The following is a 17,933-nucleotide window of genomic DNA, read 5'->3' on the forward strand; positions in this document are numbered from 1 at the left end:
CCAAACACGTTATCACTCTTAAAAGATGAGAAAAATGCAGTTTAATTCTCTCCACCCTACCAAGCAGTAGAATTTACTACAAGGCTGGCAGCCAGAGGGAAAAAGCAGCAGCAGTTGGAGAATTCAGGTTCCAGCTGTATTTTTTATTTAATTCTACTCCTGCCCTCACCTGCTGAAAACAGCTCACGCCCGTCTTCAGTTCAGAGAGAATAACATGAAGCAATATCATCACTACTGATTTCCTAAGCCTCAAGAAGGGCCACACTTACCATCAGAGGCTCAGAGCAAATCAAACATTATTTTGGGAAACCCACTTGGCATTACAGTTTTGGTTCAGTTCAGTATTATGAAAAATTGGCTCTAGTTCACACTGGCTTTCCTCTTAAAGAAAAAAAACCTTTCTAATTCTACGGAAAAAGCAGGTTATTATTGGGTTTACTGCTCGACCAATTACTGCCATCCGTCCAGGCTTCTGGTTCACGTTTCCGCTTGCTCTTGCCCGCTTACTCAGTGCTTGGGGACGACACGCATGTCTGCAGACGAGCCGGTCCTGTTACTGGGACCTCCAACTTAACAGAGGGACGCCTCGCTCTGTCTCCGGAGCCACAGGATGCACTGGCTGCTGCGTCAGCCACGGAAGTAGCTTCTGTCCTAACGGCAATTAGCACCAAAGCCCACAGCTGGGCTGAGCCTGAGAGCGCGGGCTGCTTCCCGTCCGCAGTCAGTTACGCGCGAGCCGCCAGAAGCACGAGGCTCCACCAGAGCCGGCGATCAGACCCTGGCATCCGATCTAGTAAACGTCGGGGGGCACTGGCTTCATCAGGCCGGGATGGACGGAGCTCTGGCTGAAGACGCACTCAGCCCCCTCCCGCGGCTAAGCCCCGGCTCCGGGTGGGTGGACAGACGGATGGATGGACGGAGGGCAGAGCTTACTCACAGGGAGGTCTGCGTAGAAGTAGTGCTTCCGGTCAAACAAGGACTTCCTGTTGATGTGGCAGTCCAGGGCCAGGCCGGTCATCACGGCCGCTTCCACACACCGCCTGTTGAGGACCTGGGGGGACAGAACACGTGGCTCCTCTCAGACCCACCTTCTGAACAAACGCTCCTCCGCCTGCGGATATCCTCCCTGAATCTGGCCATCCGGCCCTTCGATGGGCATCAGCTCTGGTTCTGTGTGGGCAGCTCGGCTTACAAGCCGACTCAGTGTATCTGGAGTCGGGGAAAGTTTATATAAAAAAGGAGATGTGTGCGGTGGTGGGTCCCCCTGGGCACCTAGTAACTGCCACATCGGGGGTCCTTCCCCCCTACCCATACCTGACACGACATCAAAGTTAACAGGGAAGGTCCCAGAAAAGCTCAGCAGAGTGGTTACTACAGGAAATAAACTTAATCTCACTGCCTCTGCTAGAAGAACAAGGAGCTGCTCAGAACACACAGGAGGCACCGATTCCCGAGAGGAGGATCTGAGAAGCAGCTCCCCAAACAACCTCGGTGAGGTTGGGAGACACTGTGACACAGAAAGAATGAACCTCTGGAAACGACAGGACTGCAGCCATCTCCTCAAGGGCTGGGAAATGCCGCACTCCTGCCTCCTCCTCTCGGTCCAGGCCTGGCCGACTCCCTGGAAGTGGAGGCTGAGCGTGCCCCCTCCCCTCCCCAAGCTGCTGGTCCCTCCAGGGCTCCTGGGGCTCCTGGGCTCCTTCTGGATCCCACCCCGTCCCACTTTCAGGAGCAAAAGACCAAGAAAGGGCTAGCCAACTTTCTGGCCCCAAGGGACGTAAACAGCTCTTAGCACTTTGGCGGGGTGGGTAGGTGGCTGGAATGAGGCAGACAACTAGAGATAAGGAGAAAGAACAGTCAGTTCTGGAGTCAGGTCCAGACCCCACTTCCGCTGTGTAGATGTACAGCTGTGGGGCTGGAAGCCTCAGTTTCCTCACCTCTGAGACAGGGGTTCAATGTCTACCTTGCCGAGGGGACAAAGTCACAGCGGGCAAATCTACTCCACAGCAGGAATTCAATAAATGGTTCATTTTCCCCACACCTCTCCGGGGAAAGTTTTGAGGACATTATGCTTGCTGATGAAACATATTTCTATTTTTTATTAGACTGTTTATGATGTGCTTTAGTGTATTTAGTATGTTATTATCTACGTAGGTAGACTGTTTATGATGTCCTTTAGTGTATTTAGCATGTTATTATCTACGTAGGGCTTTCCAGTTAAGCTTTTTCACATCCGCCGTTTTATTTCAGCCCCACAGCAACCCTGTAAAGAGGGAGTTTGTATTATTCCAATATGTCAGAAAAAGAAAAAAACTAAGACCCAGAGAGACCAAGAGACTCACTGGAATCTCGGATCAGAAAATGTTAAAACCAGCTCGAGAGTCCGCAAGTGCCCTCGTCCAGAGGGTGACAAACAGAATCCCTGTGGTGCAGGGACCAGGCACCCTGACACAGGCAGGACTTGCTGATCAAACACGCAGATTTTAAAAACAAATCTGTACAAGAAAATGTAAGAGGCGTCTCTACTCACTGCAACATACAACCTCCAAAAGAACAAGCCAACAGCAAACCTCCCTCCTAATATCATCATCACATGCCTGGTTTTGGAAACCGGGTTACAAAGTGGAGCCATCTCACAGCTTCCAGTTGGAGCTCTTCATTCTGGGCCAAATGATATTGTCAGTTCTGCAGTTATAATGGTTTTCACGATAAGATGTGTGTGCGGCGTGAACAGGATGCTCTAATTATTGATGTTTTCACTTGCTAATGTTTGGCATTTTACTGAACAGTTGTTACTGCAATACAAACAGAGCTGGTGGAAAATCCTGCCAAATCCAAGCCTGAAAATCTGACCCGGGTCAAGGCACACGAGAACCTGAAGCTGGGGTCCCGGCCCCGAACCCCACTCATCCGGGGCTGGGCCGCGGCATGGGTGAGCTCGGAAACTGCCCGACTGGCTGTCTGTCCAGTTCTTGCTTTATCACTCCCACTGTTTTCTAACCACTGCTTCCTCTCTCATCTCTGTCCAGTCTGCCCCTTTGGGGCCAACCTGCTTCCTTCTAGGCATGAAGAGAGCCCAGTTCTGTTTTGCTTGCTAATTTCTGAGTGTGCATTGCTAATAAACACCCCTCGCCTGGTGCTGTGCGGGAGTGAAGAGTCGTGGGTGATCACAGACTCTCACTGTCCCCGCATGCACATGAGTACATGAGCACTTGATAAACCATCAATTTCCAAAGAATAAGAATTCAGTAAAACACACAAACATTACAGGAATATTGAATATACTTTCATCTTTTTTTGATGATTTAGACGGCTTGGAGCACTTCAGGGTCAGAATTATAAGCATCAATCATCACCACACTACAGTTGCACAGAAGGGCTAGTAAATAGAGAGTGCCAGTTAAAGGAATGCCAAGAAAAAAGAATTTATTACGATCCTAGTCAAGCTGCTTGTGACAGATGGAGGTCCAGGTCAGCATGTTCTGAGGAGAGGATGCAGAATTGGAAAATTCAACTGGGGCTGTCTTTATTCCAAAAAATGTCTTCAGTGTCTACACAATACTAGGCTTTAGGAATGCAGAGGGACATAGGACTCCGGTGCTGGCCTCAATGAATGTGCACTGAGGACATAAACCTGCCGGCACATCCTACATCCTTTGCAAGTTCATCTTCCACGTGAGGATGATCCTGCTAAAAATGCAAATCTTATGGCATTCTGTTGCCTAAAATCATTCAGCAGCCCCCACGTCCACATGATAAAGGCCAAGCTCTTACACAGTGTAGCTCCAGCCTCCATTTTCAATTTTATCTCCAGTAACACATCCCCCCACCCAACCCCACCCCACGGTCCAGTTCTCCTGTACAAACCATGCTGATCACTGACTTGCCCTATTCTTATTCACAGTCTACTGAGATGTCACCAAGTCTGTGCAACTTTCCTTACGCTTCTTCCTATGTACCTCTCTGACCTTCTACACGCTTCCATTTGTGCTTGTATCACAGTGGATTAGATGTGTTTACATATATTTCCACTAAACTAAGTTTCATGCGAACGGGAATTGTCTTTTCAGCCTTGGACCCCTGAAGCCTCAAACAGAACTGAAAGGCAGTGGTGCTCAATGTGTGCTGAACTCAAATGAGGAGGGAGGGGACGGGTATCCAGGGAGGGTCTCAGAGAGGCAGTGATGCCTCACTCTCCTCCAAGGTCTTACCTGCCACCTGCTGGCCTTCAGACTTATTTCTGGAAGTGCCCTGAAGTGATGACCAATCACGTATGATATGATCAAAGAGGTAACTCAAAAACTCCAAAGACTAACTTGTCCTGAAGAAGCCTGTTACAGAATTTTCTTTGCAATTAACATAAAGTGACTACAAAGGAGCTCACGGCTAACCCCAGCAGCTTTCGTGTGGAAGGAAAGCAATGCTCCTTGGAACTCACAAAGCACAACTCTCTCAGCTGAGCCTTAGGACACCTCACTCTGGATTCGGGAACCGTCAACAGCAAGTGCTGACTGCACTCAGCTTGCGTCAGGAGGTGTGCTCTGCACACCACACGCATGTGCCATTGAATCCCCTCGGCGGTCCTAGGGCAGATACTCTTATAATCCTCATCTTACACATAATGAAGGGAAACACAAGAGATTAAGTAACTTGGCCCAAGGCAACACACACGGTAAGTGGCAGAGCCAGGACGTCAGACCCCCAGAACCCAGGCTCTGGGCTACACTCATCATAAGTCTTCAAAGAATGAAGTGCATTAGTGTTAGCTCTCATGACCCGAACTTCAGGCCATAACTCTGTAGCAGCGGCTCAGACCAAACCCTTCCGTAGAGTTTAAGGCAGATATTGTTTCCAGTATTTTCTTCCTGCCAGTTTCTACCTGCATTGTCTTGTTTTCAGATGTCAAGCTCTTAGAGGGTGAGCCTCGTGTTCTCTGAACTTTGTAGAACACTCTGTACACAGGCTCTGGCATGTGGGAGCTGGAGAGTGAGTGGACCTACGGTTTTTCTCGATCAGCAGGGGATGTTGTATCGCTCGACTTCTGAAACCTTTAGACACAAGTACCTGTGAAACGATTTATTGAATAAGTGAAGAGCTAATTCCTTAATCGGAAGTTAAGAAAGGTATGAGAGGTGGAGGCAGGAGATGAGACAGCCAATAAATGTCATGACCAGCAGAGAGACCGGGCAGATCACGGCCAGAAAAAGGATACAGGGTAGGGGGGTAGTGAATGGTTTTTAAAAAGAATCATCACTTGTTCGGCTTGTTTGAAAAATAAGCAGTCCTGAAACCGTAACTTGTGTGGAACCTAAAATACATCCAGCACATAAGGCAGCATAAACAGCCCAGAAACATCATGAGACCTCCAAGGACACGTTGTGACCCCAATATGAGAAGCAGTCTTCGAGTTTTAAGACTTACTTAGCCTAACCAAAGAAACATTTCTTGATCTCTGAGCACAACAATCGTTTAATCATTTAACGACAACTCCCAACACACACAAGATAAATAAATAAATAATCAAGTAATTCACATTCTATTTTCTTAGTCTGTCTTGATTTTTTCCCCTCCTCCCAAATCCCCTGATTTAATTCAGGCCTCCATTCAAACAATCTCCCCTCCAATCAAGACTTCTGCACCCGCCACCTGGCCAGGTTTCTCTACCTCAACCCTCAGCCCTATAATCTCTCCTCCACACCCATTCAAGAGTGATCTTTCTAAAGGATAAATCTGTTCATGTAATTCCCCTGCTTAAAATCCTTCTTCGCTCCTCCCCACCACCGAAAGGATAAACTCAAGTGCTTGGTGGAGTCTTCAGTGCTTTTTGTGACTTGGCCTCTCATCACCTTGCTGGCGTCCTCTCCCTCCACTACCCCCAACCCAACAGATGCTCGTGCAGCTCGGCACGTGACATGCTTTCGTACCAACTGCTGCTTCTGCTGGGAACGCCCTTCCTCCTCATCCACTTGAGCAAGATCTTAGCACCTGGCAAGACTCCAGGTTGACCCACCAGTACCTCAGCGTAGGTATCCCTCCTTCTCAGCTCCTGTGCGCTCTGGAAAAGCACTGGCTCCCCAGCCAGACTACGCTCCCTGAGGGCAGTCAAGTCATTTTATCTTCTTTGAGCCATTACCAAATGCAAACCAGCTGATTAAACATTAACTGAGGTAATGAATAATTTAGCATTCCCTTTATCAACATCCCAAACTCCGTAAGCTATGAAATAAAAGCAAAACTGTTCTATAAAATATGTGTCAGGAAAAAGCAACCACTCTTAGAATGTAAAATAGAACAGATTTCATGCAGAGACCTTATTACACAGATGACAGACGAGCCGGGATGTCAAAAAGGCAACTTAGAAGATTCTCAGCAGCAGGAAGACACTCATACCCCAAGGATGGAGGGGTTGGGTGGGGAGAAGCAGAAGCAGTGGACATGACCCCTCCACTACCTGAGATGCTGACGGAGGAAGAGGGAAGGAGAAATTCCTTGTTGCTTCTTTCCTCCCAGCTCCAGTCTTTCATCAGAGCCTCCCGCCCAACCAGTCGGAAGCCAGCTGACGGGGGTGGGTTGGGGGGACACTAGGAACATCAGCCTGCGGGAGCACATGCCCCCCGATCCCCGCCCCTCCCCCGCCCCCCCCGCAGTGATACTCAAAAGAGCGGGCGAATGGTGAGGCGAGGATCTGAGGAACGCAGGCCACGACCACACAGCAAATCCCATCCATTTTTATATTCACTTCTATAACTCCTTCTTTTGTTAAATATCTAATTGATCAAACGATGCCACTCTCAAGTCTATCCAATCAACATACAAATGAAAATCTTGTGGACTCCTTTTTCACATACTGGGATCCAAGAATTATGAAATGTTACTAATTTATAAGGAGGATTTGTGATAACTCAACTTGGGTTGGACCGAACTCTAAGGTGACATTAACTATTAGGAAACGATTTGCTAAGTAAGTTTACGGAATGAAGAAGACTCCATAACTTATTTAGTCAATAAAATATTCCCTAGGATTTCAGCACATTTATGTGAAATTCTACAAATTACAAATAAATCAATTCACAGAAGTCAGTCTTGGGGACCTATGCCAGGAAATATTTTGTGATATACTTCAAAGGAGTAAAACTGCATAGTCTTCAAAATAGTCTGTAGTTCACACCATTTCTCTCCCCTTCCTCCTTTACCCTCAACTGGTGAGCCCACAGTGACATGATACCCAAAGTTAGTCCAATGGGTACCAGTACCTCCTTAAAAAATTGAGGCAACATGACAAGACTAGTGTAACTCACTGAAAATCCGGTTAGCAACTCCTCTGGAGCATTCAAACAAAGACTCTAAGGTGATGTTTTACAAAAAGCCCAAGTGACAATTACTCTATGAAATTAACGCTATACATGACAAACCTGATGATTAAGATATAGCATGGTAAATGCTTTAATTTATGGAGAGAAAGTAATTAAGATTTATTAAGTAAAAATAAGGCACTAAAACGTGATTTTATTTTACCGCTAACCATAAATTTGTCTCAAAGCACGAACTCCCTCTGATTCATATTCAAAGCCAAAGTTCCCACACAGATAAATTTTCATTATGGTAAAGAAAGTTGTTCCCCATCCCATCGACTCCCCCACCACCACATTCCTTCTCACCCTTGAGCTCTTTTATCATCACCCGATATAAATACAAACACTTAGAGCACTGACGACTAAGCTTGCTAAAACTGCTCAGTTAAGACAATTTTTTTAAAAAGTGGACTTCTACCATCAAAAGTTACCAGGTTTCTGTAGATATTAAATATTTATCTAGATATGCCCACATAAATATATATGTTCTTTACACCTAAACACGGGCATTGCCTCGGGAAAAGGAGAACGTGAATGCTACAATTTCTCTTTTGTTTAAATCCCTCTTTCACAAAAGGGAAAAAAAACATCAAATATCCATCACAGGAAACAATTCTTGTTCAGAGAGGAGGGGTGTGGTCTGGCAGTTTCAGGGGTCCCTCAGCTCCAGGATCCTCTCTGTTCTCAGCCCTCTTGCACCAATTCCGCTCCCCAGGACGGGTCAGGATCAAAGGCAAGGATAGTTCCTTGGTCCAAAGTGCTGGAAGGCCTGCTCTCCTCACTTGGGATTCCATTCTCCTCCTGCCCCCACCTCCCTGGCAAGGTCAGGTGGCCTAGGGCTGGTACCCACACTCCCCCCACAAGGAAGGGCTGGAGAGGGCAGCCTGGACCAGCTTGGCCTTTGACACTGGAGCAATCCCTCTTGCTTTTCCATGGACCATTGGGATACTAGGACTGACATTCACCTCTGGGCTTGTAGGAGAAAGAAGGGAAAGATCCACGCCTCCCTCTAGCCCAGGGAAAAAGAGCTCTCACGTGACACAGCCTGGTTTGTTTGGACTTCACTTTGGGGTCGGAGGCCAAGCCAATTACTCCAGTGTTCACTTGTGGAGCCTCAGACTTGGCCAGTGAGCCAGGTCAGAGAGGAAGGTTTGAGAAGGGTTGGCAGCCAACGAAAAGCAAGACTGGGAGTGCAGGTTGGCTGGTCTCCGCTCCTTGTTCCCAGAGCACTCCGGGCAGTTACTAGCATGGCAGTTATCCTGATCTCGAGAAGACAAACTGGTTCAAGACTGAGTCGGAAAGACCTGAGCCTCAGTCTTCTCTCTACTCATCAGCTGTGTGACCCTGCACAAATCACCTAACCTCTCTCAGCCTCAGTTTTCTTATCTGCGAGGGGAAAAAAACTATTTTGCAGGATTGTTTGGTGAATTCAATAAAATTACTCGACATATGGTAGACATTTAGTACATACTAGCTTCAGAATGGAAGTGTTATTAAATGCAAAACGCCCAAATCAACTGAATCTTTCATATGCAAGCTTTTCTAAGAGGCAAGGGAATCTAATAAGAAAGGGTCTAAACAGTTCCACAGACCCATTAGTCTGGATTTACAATCCAAAGTAAGGCACAACAGATGCTGAAATTATGTATTATGTCAACATCATATTTCCCGCTTAAATGATAACCAACACCTTTTGTGATAATTAGTTTGTTATCTGCAGAGGAATAGAGACCATATTTCCTAACGTCTCAGGAAGCTTATATGACTTCATTTTCTCTGTTTTATCGTGAAGCAAAATTTTCTTGGATAAACTGTATGCTTGCCTGTGGCTGGAAAAAGCGCCCATTCTTAAGTGAGAGAAACTACCTTCTGACAAGCTGAACATTTAGATACCAGATAACTGAGTCCATTTTTACTGCCGTCTCATTGTTGCCCACCACACATCTGTGACTTCCTGTCTTCTAAGATAGCAGCTACTTCTGAAATTCAAAGAGAGTCTGTGGAGAAGAGATGTAGGAAGGCATAAAGGAGACATGGGAATCACGTTTTAAAATATCACTGTCCTGCAGCAACATGGATGGACCTGAAGATTATCATACTAAGTGAACTAAGTCAGAAAGAGAAAGACAAAGACAAATGCCATATGATATCACTTATACGTGGAATCTAAAATATGACACAAATGAACCTATCTACAAAACAGGCCCACGGACATAGAGAACAAACTTGTGGTTGCCAAGGGGGAAGGGGGTGGGGGAGGGATGGAGTGGGAGTTTAGGGTTAGCAGATGCAAACTATTATACACAGAATGGATATAATAAACAAGGTCCTACTGTACAGCACACAGATCTATACTCAATATCCTATGATAAACCATAATGGAAAAGAATATTAAAAAAGAATGTATATATAACTGAATCACTTTGCTGTATGGCAGAAATTAACACAACATTGTAAATCAACTACACTTGAATAAAAAAAATAAAGAGTTTGTTCAGGGGAAAAAAATAACTGTCCCTTTTTTAAAAAAAATAATTAATTTATTTTTGGCTGTGTTGGGTCTTCGTTGCTGCGCACGGGCTTTCTCTAGTTGCAGTGAGCGGGGGCTACTCTTCATTGCGGTGCATGGGGTTCTCACTGCGGCGGCTTCTCTTGTTGCGGAGCATGGGCTCTAGGCACACGGGCTTCAGTAGTTGTGGCTCCTGGGCTCCGTAGTTGTGGCTCGCGGGCTCTAGAGCGCAGGCTCAGTAGTTGTGGTGCACAGGCTTAGTTGCTCCGCAGCATGTGGGATCTTCCCGGACCAGGGCTCGAACCCATGTCTCCTGCATTGGCAGGCGGATTCTTAACCACTGCACCACCAGGGAAGTCCCAATAACTGTCCTTTTTGAATAAAACTTTGGGATCGGGCCAGGATCTTTAATGGAGAAAGATTTCCCCCAACTTTAACTCTGAATATTTGTCTTTCTCTTGTTTATAGCTTTTAAGAAGAGTGTATTACTATTAAAAAGGCTAAAGCATACAAATCCGTTCATTTTAGATCACTGTCCCCACACTGAAACTGCCACGTCTTTTCTAACCTACCCTAAAATTTACTCCCAAGACCTAGAGAGATTCAATGGAATGACAAACTTTTTCATATTAAGAGTAATCAGTGATAGTGATAAGAAACATTAATTTCATGAGTGAAAAGCTCTAATGACCCAGAAAGAGATCTACTTTTATCTTTAAATAAAAAGTTAGTACTTAGTTGAAAGCTTTGACTATTGCTGAGAAACAAAGCAACTGGCTTGAACCAACTGAACTCTAAGAAATGCTAGCTAGGTATTCACTACTGGTATGGATAGGGAAGTTGGATAGGGAACAAGGCTTGTAAATATCGAAAGCAATTCCTAGAGACACTTGCCACTATTGAAAGTGCACTAGCTCTGTTCCTCAGTCCCAGGAATGCCCTGAGGAGTGAGCCTTTGGAAGAGTCTATCAGGACACAAGTCTTCAGGAAGAAAAAACCAACCTGTATTTTATGCATCCAGTAGGTATACGGCATCTCGTTAGAGGCTTCATGGCAAGCCATGAAATCATGGAGGCTAAAAGGAAAAAAAAAAAAAAAGAAAAAAGCCAAACCTTCATAAGGCGAACCCCCTATTTCCTTAGTTATGTTTGCTTCAAGAGTAGGTAATGAAAGAACTGGCCTGGACTCTAAAAAGATGTCAATGTCATGAAAGGAGAAAAAGGGAAAGCAGGAGGAAGAGAGTGGGGAGAGAGAGAAAGAAAGGGAAAGGACAAAGAAAAAGAAAAAATGAGACTAAAGAGTCATGACAACTAAATGTGGTGTGTGATCTCTGACTGGATCCTGGGTTGGGAAGAAGTAAATAAAGGATAATACTAAGATGACCATGAACTGTGTCTTGGATAACAGTATTGTAAGCAGGTTAAGCTTTTTTGAGTGTGATAATTATACAGCCATCAATAAGAGCATGTTTTCATCCCTAGGAGACAGATGCTGAAATATTTGGGGGTGAAGGGCCATGATGTCTGCAACTTACTCTCAAATGGCTAATCCAAAGGGGGAAAAAAAAATCTAGGTGCAGGATGGATGGTCAATGTACTATTCTTTCAACTTTTCTATAAGTTTGAATTCTTTCAAAATAAAAAGTCTGGGGGAGGAAGAAAGGAGTAAATAATTCTCCTATCTAAGAGGATGGGGAGATGTTACAAGCCTTAACTCAGGAGGAGAGCCTAGAGGAGGCCGGAGTTATTTAAACTGATGCTAACTTGTAAACCATACATGTGTACTGGAAGCTCCCATTCAACATTGCTGAAAATCAGTTGTAGAAAAGAAAATATTCTACTTACTATAATCTGTCTAAACTTTCCTATGCTGTCAACACATTAAGTTCCTTGTGTAGATAATGAAGTATATAGTGCAACACTCGTAGGACTATTAAGTATTTCATTTTACATGTGAAAAATCTGTTAACGGGGAATTCTGTACCATCTATATCTAAGTATAGACAACATATATATAAACAAGAATGTGAAGGGAAGACGTGTTCTTTTACCTGGTAGGAAAATAATTTTCCCCAATTATATCGTTTCTAGTTGAAAAATACTTTTAGCTTCTCCCAAATTTGTATAGGTATCTTATTTTCTGTTAATGCTCCCATTCTGTTGCCTCACTATGTAAACACACAGGCAATTTCTCAATTTGTGCTTCTCTGAAATACATCTGTGATGAAGAACTTCATATTAATTGTCATTCATGCTGTTGTGAGCTGTGCCATTTTAAGTGCTGAAACCTACTGGCCACTATAAACTAGAAGTACTATCTGTATTAATATTTTAATGGTGCAAAGTTTAGAATATGAGTACCATAATAATAGCAAGTAACATTTGCGTGCCACTTGAGACTTATGACGTGCTCTCATATACACTAACTTCTCTGCATAGAAGTAAAAATGGAAAAGAACAAGAAATAGGTAAATAAGAGAGCTGGCTAGCTGTGATAAACAAACAAAGGTTATGAGTGATGACAGGCATCTTAAATGTTTACAACCGGCTATAAAGGAAAAATTCCCTGTTGTGTTGTCAGAAATGAACAATTAGCAAATTCTGCAGAAGGGAATGCAGTCTGGTGCTTTATGCTAAGAATGGGAACCAGGCAAGTCTCACTTCTATTTTTAACTGGGTTCCCGACCTCCTTGTGACCTTGCATAAGTCCAAAAGGCACTCAATTTCTTCTCCTACCAACTGGGGTTGGAGCCCCAACCTGGTTCACTGAGGTGGCCTATGAGTTGGCAAGCATCACTGAAAATTCAAGACGCTATTGACAATCACATATTACTGCCTGTCTGCATCTCCTAAGAAAGCTGCAGAGCATGACAAAGACTCTTGATTGATTATATGCTTCCTGCTTTTATACTTGTGAAAAGAGATTCATGCATCAAAATTTGGAAGAGAGTACTTTTAAGGCTCCTGGGAACACTAACGTTTTCTGATTCCCACTTATTCTCCCTGCCCCAGCACCCAGGCCTTATTATAAGGATGCAACCAGTGGTGGAAGGCTGGGAAACATGAACGTTCGCTATCAAGAACCCTCTGCCATGAGTAACAAAACGCTCTTCAGAGGAGCCCAGCCTGACTACATTAACTATGCCAGAATCACCAAGCCTATGCTTGTCATATTTGGGATGCCAATGGCAAATGACTTCTTAACTTGGCCAAGGTTTTTAAAAGAGCTAAGGAGAAAAGTTCCCCAAGACGCTGCAGTGTAGAGAATAGCCAACTTCTTCCCCCAAACTAAATATGAAGCTGAAAATACATCTAGAAATGGTCAAGAAAGGTCTATCCCAATGGCCTCAGAAGACAGGTGTATATACCTGTGGTGTGGAGAAAGAATTCCACAGAACCCACCCCAAAAGAGTATCTCACACCTGCTCCCAGATGCAAGGCAGACACAGTAAAACTGGCTCGGGCTAATGAAGGCAGAACTGGGCATCCTCCATTCTCCTGCCCCCATGTTTCCATGTGGCTGGATTCTGCTCTCTGTTCCATATTCTTTTGTCCTCAGAGAGGACTGACTTTTCTGACGAGTGACTTTGGGAAAAGGAATCGAGCACATGTGGTCAGCCCCTTATGGCTCAGCATTTTTATTACAGGCTCTAGTAGAAATCACCAGAACACAGCCCGTCTGAGCTCTTTCTGATCAGCATGCCCACCGAGATGGTATATTCTGGTTTACTCTGGCCATGTGATAAGCTTTCTGCAAGTGAAAGGCCTATGGTTTTGGGGGAGCTGAGTTCAACTGAGGCAGAAAGTACTAGAAGCCATTTGGATACATCATGTTACATTTTTCAATCAAGCTGTTATCAGTAATGAAGCTGGTAGGTTGTCTTAATTCTATGCTGATTTCTCAATTGGTTCTGACTCAAGAGGGGAAGGGAGTATTATTTTTATTGATGCCCTAAAACCGCACAATATCTTCCTGGAAACTCTTTTCTAGTACTCATTAAACCAATCCAGAAACCCTGACAGCATCACCAATGACTCCATAGAGCAGAAGAAACCCGAGAGAGCCAGCTGCCATGGCCGAGGATGCATGTCCTGTGGGTGCAGAGCTTTCACAGGTCTGCTGCAATTTTTTAAGCTCTGGAACTGTCCGTGGAAGAAAAATGAATGGTACCCAGCTGCATGATTTCAGGCTGCATTTTTATTATAGGCTTCTAGCGTAAATCACCAGAACAAAGCCAGTATGAGCTGCTTGAACGGCAGAGACAAAAACTGTGTCACAGAACAGTGTTAGGTAATTTTTTAAACTACTGTATATTTATAGCAACAAAAGACCTCTAAGCTTTCGTACTCCTGGGCACCTTTGGTAATGTGTTTTTAGTTTATTTTCTACACATTCCCACCTTGTTTTTTAGCATTACAGACTTGTGGGTGCAGTAGTGTACCAAATTCATTTTAAACACTTAGGAGTTCTAAGTAGAGCGCTATCTCCTCTAACAAGGGCTTGGTGTTATTGTACTCAATGTCTCATCCAAGGGCATATTCTGAGGGGAAAATAAACCTGCCTAATGGGATGTGGAAATGGGAGAAAAGCCCTTTCTAAGCCCAATACTGAAGGTTTCTTGCTCAGGAATGAATCTCTGGGGAGATGCGTGTGCTGCCTGGAGACGTTCCTTTCCCAGAAAGGAGCATGTGGCCGCGTCAGAGAGTCACCTGGGGAGAAGGCCAGACAAGGTCCCTCAGGTTCCCGGAGGCTGGGGTGGAGGGGAAAACAACCCCTCGGCTTCCTCGTGGGTTCCCTCTGCCAAAATCCTCTGTCCCTCTTAATTCTACTGTCTTACTTTTTGTTGTTCCTTGAGAGGAACAAGATGGCATCACCATTTCCACACAAAGGTGAAGGGAACAATTCATTCAGGCTGAACTGCTTTTGGAAAGTGATAACCTTTAAAGGCAATGGGTGAGAGTGCGCATCCTTGCACAACCAGAGGGAATTTGGAAAGAGCTCAATCACTTGATCTGTGTCTGTGATAACAGGACAGATAGGATGAGCTGGGAGGTGTACAGATCTCAGCCTCAGCTGCAATCAGAAGGGAAGGATATCTCGGTGGCAGAGGAAAGGAAGCCTGAGAGAAACATAAAGATGCCTTTCCTGTCCCATTTGGAGTCTAAGTCGCTCACCTTCACAGCCTGGGCTGCAGACCCAGCTACATGGTCACATCCTCTGTTCCCTCCTGTAAAGTTTCAATTGTAGTAAAGTCTCAGCCCAGACTTAGGTTAAAACAAAACAAAAAAGTCTGCCCTAAGAATTGATTGCCACAACCTGCTCTCGGGCAAACCTGGGGTTCAAATTTACTAACTCTGTGGTCTGGGAACCCCCAAGCTAAGAGATAAACATGAAAAATGGCCTGGTTTAGACCTGGGGTATCTGGCAAAAGCCAAAGTAAAAGCTCTTTGGAGAGATTCCCTCTTACCCCAGCCAGAAGATTCCCGCTAGTAAAGTCCTGTCAAACATGACTTCATAATACAAAATACAACAAGAAGATCATCTACCATTTGCCAGAATCAGCAGACACATTAAAAAGCAGAACAAGATAGCCCAAGATACCAAAATGTTCATTGCAGCTCTATTTACAATAGCCAGGACATGGAAGCAACCTAAGTGTCCATCAACAGATGAATGGATAAAGAAGATGTGCCACATATATACAGTGGAATATTACTCAGCCATAAAAAGAAATGAAATTGAGTTATTTGTAGTGAGGTGGATGGACCTAGAGTCTGTCATACAGAGTGAAGTAAGTCAGAAAGAGAAAAACAAATACCGTATGCTAACACATATATATGGAATCTAAGAAAAAAAAAAAAGGTCATGAAGAACCTAGGGGTAAGACAGGAATAAAGACACAGACCTACTAGAGAATGGACTTGAGGATAGGGGGAGGGGGAAAGGTAAGCTGTGACAAAGTGAGAGAGTGGCATGGACGTATATACACTACCAAACGTAAAATAGATAGCCAGTGGGAAGCAGCCACATAGCACAGGGAGATCAGCTCGGTGGTTTGTGACCACCTAGAGGGGTGGGATAGGGAGGGTGGGAGGGAGGGAGATGCAAGAGGGAAGAGATATGGGAACATATGTATATGTATAACTGATTCACTTTGTTATAAAGCAGAAACTAACACACCATTGTAAAGCAATTATACTCCAATCAAGATGTTAAAAAAAAAAAAAAAAAAAAGATAGCCCAAGAACTTCAGGTAATAGAATTTCTGAACACAGGCTATAAAATATTTAGATTTAAAGTTACCAAAGAAATGAAGAACTGAATACATGAAAAAGGAACAAGATATTTTCAAAAAGACAGGAGAGATTTAAAAGAGAAAACAGAATTTCTATAAATAAAAGATACTCTCAGTGAAAAAACAAAAAACAAAAAACAACTCAGTGGGTATGTTAAAGAGTAGAGCATATAAAACAAAGAGAGAATTAGTGAACTGGCAGAAAATGTAGAGAAAATTTCCCAGAATGAAACATCGATAAAAGATTCTAAAAGAATATTTCATTATGGCTACTATTTGCATGGTAAAATGTATAGCTGGGAGCTGCCCATAGTCAGGGCTGCTCTCTTAGTGGGGCGTCTGGAGAAATCCAGTGTCCGGGGCACTGAACTGGTAGCTTATTAGGTCAGATCTCCTTTCACCCATTCTTCTTTGGAAGCAGCACTCTTTTCCTCTTTTCTCTTCCCCCCAGATTTAGATCTCTCACCTACTGGACACTAATAAATAGCACATATGATCAGCGTCAATGCTGAACAGTCAATGCCTGTGTGTGTGTACAGTATGTGGACATACATCTATTAACATTACCACAAATACACCAGTTGATGGTATCCATGTTTTGTAACATACACATACCTACAAAATAATAGCACCTACATAAATCAGACTTCCAGCAATTATGGTAGAACAGAGATTGGAGGCTGAGCATTAAACTGAGGTCAGAAACATGAGTTCTAATCTGACTAGGACATGAAGTAACTGAGTGACGGCCGGGCAAGTCACAACAGCAGTTCTCTCATCTAAGTTAAAAGGACTAAATTGAATGACTTCCAGGATCTCCTCCTACTCTATTCTCACACTGTTTACAATGTCGAGAAGCTAACTAGCTTCATACCATTCATGTACTTTATTTTGTAAGACAGGTCTCTACTCAGAGCCTGTTCTTACTTACATTAAGAAATGCAATCATCTGGCTTTCTGGGCTGGAGCAGACCAGAAGTAATAATTGAGAAGTGAAAAATGAGCAAGAAGTGGTTCCTAGAATCAAATATACTGACAGTAACTTCACGAAGGAGTTGAGGGGTAGATGACTGCAATAACAAAGACTGTAATATGAAACCTAAAAAGAATGGCTATCTTTAGCCATTTCCTGTAGGATCAGATAATTTTACACACCTCAGTAGACCTTGAAGGCACCATTATATTTACAACATATTGCTGATAACCTTGAGCAATCAAGAAAAGGTTAGCTTATGTTCAACATACCCTATTTAAAAGGAGAAAAGTAGAAAATGCATTTTAGAAAGATTCCTATAAAGAAGTTAAAACGTATCAAAAGGGTTTTAGATACCTGGAAAATTCTTTCATGTGGACTCATGTATGTGCTCATAAGTATCTGCAATTATATAGAGAGATATTTATTACGGGTGTTATACATACATGTTTTGTGCAAGGTACTGTCAAGTGGCCTGAGTATGATCTATGAGCTGCTTTTTAGAACCTTACAATCAAATGCAGAAATCCCCATAAACAACATACATAAAGGATGGTCAGTCAACTGTGAAATATATATTGATACAACGTAGAAGCACTAGTATTAGATTTCACTGTGGGGAATACCACATGTGAGAATGGCAGAAGGGTGGGGGAAGGGAGAATGGTCGTGAAGAGGGAGGCTTTCAAGAACCCACCGAAAGCTGGAAAAAGATCCGAGGCAGGAAGGAGTTAAATGCTTCCCCGAAAGGAGGGGAGGTCACGCTGCCTACTGGACATGAAGGTCCATGATGGTCATGCGTCA

General features: G+C 43.9%; 1 protein-coding gene across 8 annotated transcripts in view; it reads right to left on the bottom strand.

Moving 5' to 3' along the window:
* The window catches only part of GATB (glutamyl-tRNA amidotransferase subunit B), a 103,319-nt gene that overhangs the window by 63,282 nt on the left and 22,104 nt on the right, over window positions 1-17,933 (bottom strand). For 6 of the 8 annotated variants that reach the window (XR_014243608.1, XR_014243609.1, XR_014243610.1 and 3 more), the window contains exon 3: window positions 938-1,051. The exons of 1 other annotated variant lie outside the window; for it this stretch is intronic. Coding sequence is in view for 4 of the 7 variants with exons in the window: in XM_082389003.1 (XP_082245129.1) it covers window positions 938-1,051 (114 nt within the window). In the remaining 3 variants the exon portion in view is untranslated. Of the gene's footprint in view, window positions 1-937; window positions 1,052-10,863; window positions 13,253-17,933 lie in introns of those variants that run through there. One more of the 8 variants, XM_082389005.1, reaches the window with a different exon arrangement.

This window comes from Balaenoptera borealis (genome assembly GCF_965194805.1).
Source record: "Balaenoptera borealis genome assembly, chromosome: 4".
In the NCBI taxonomy this organism is placed as follows: Eukaryota; Metazoa; Chordata; class Mammalia; order Artiodactyla; family Balaenopteridae; genus Balaenoptera; species Balaenoptera borealis.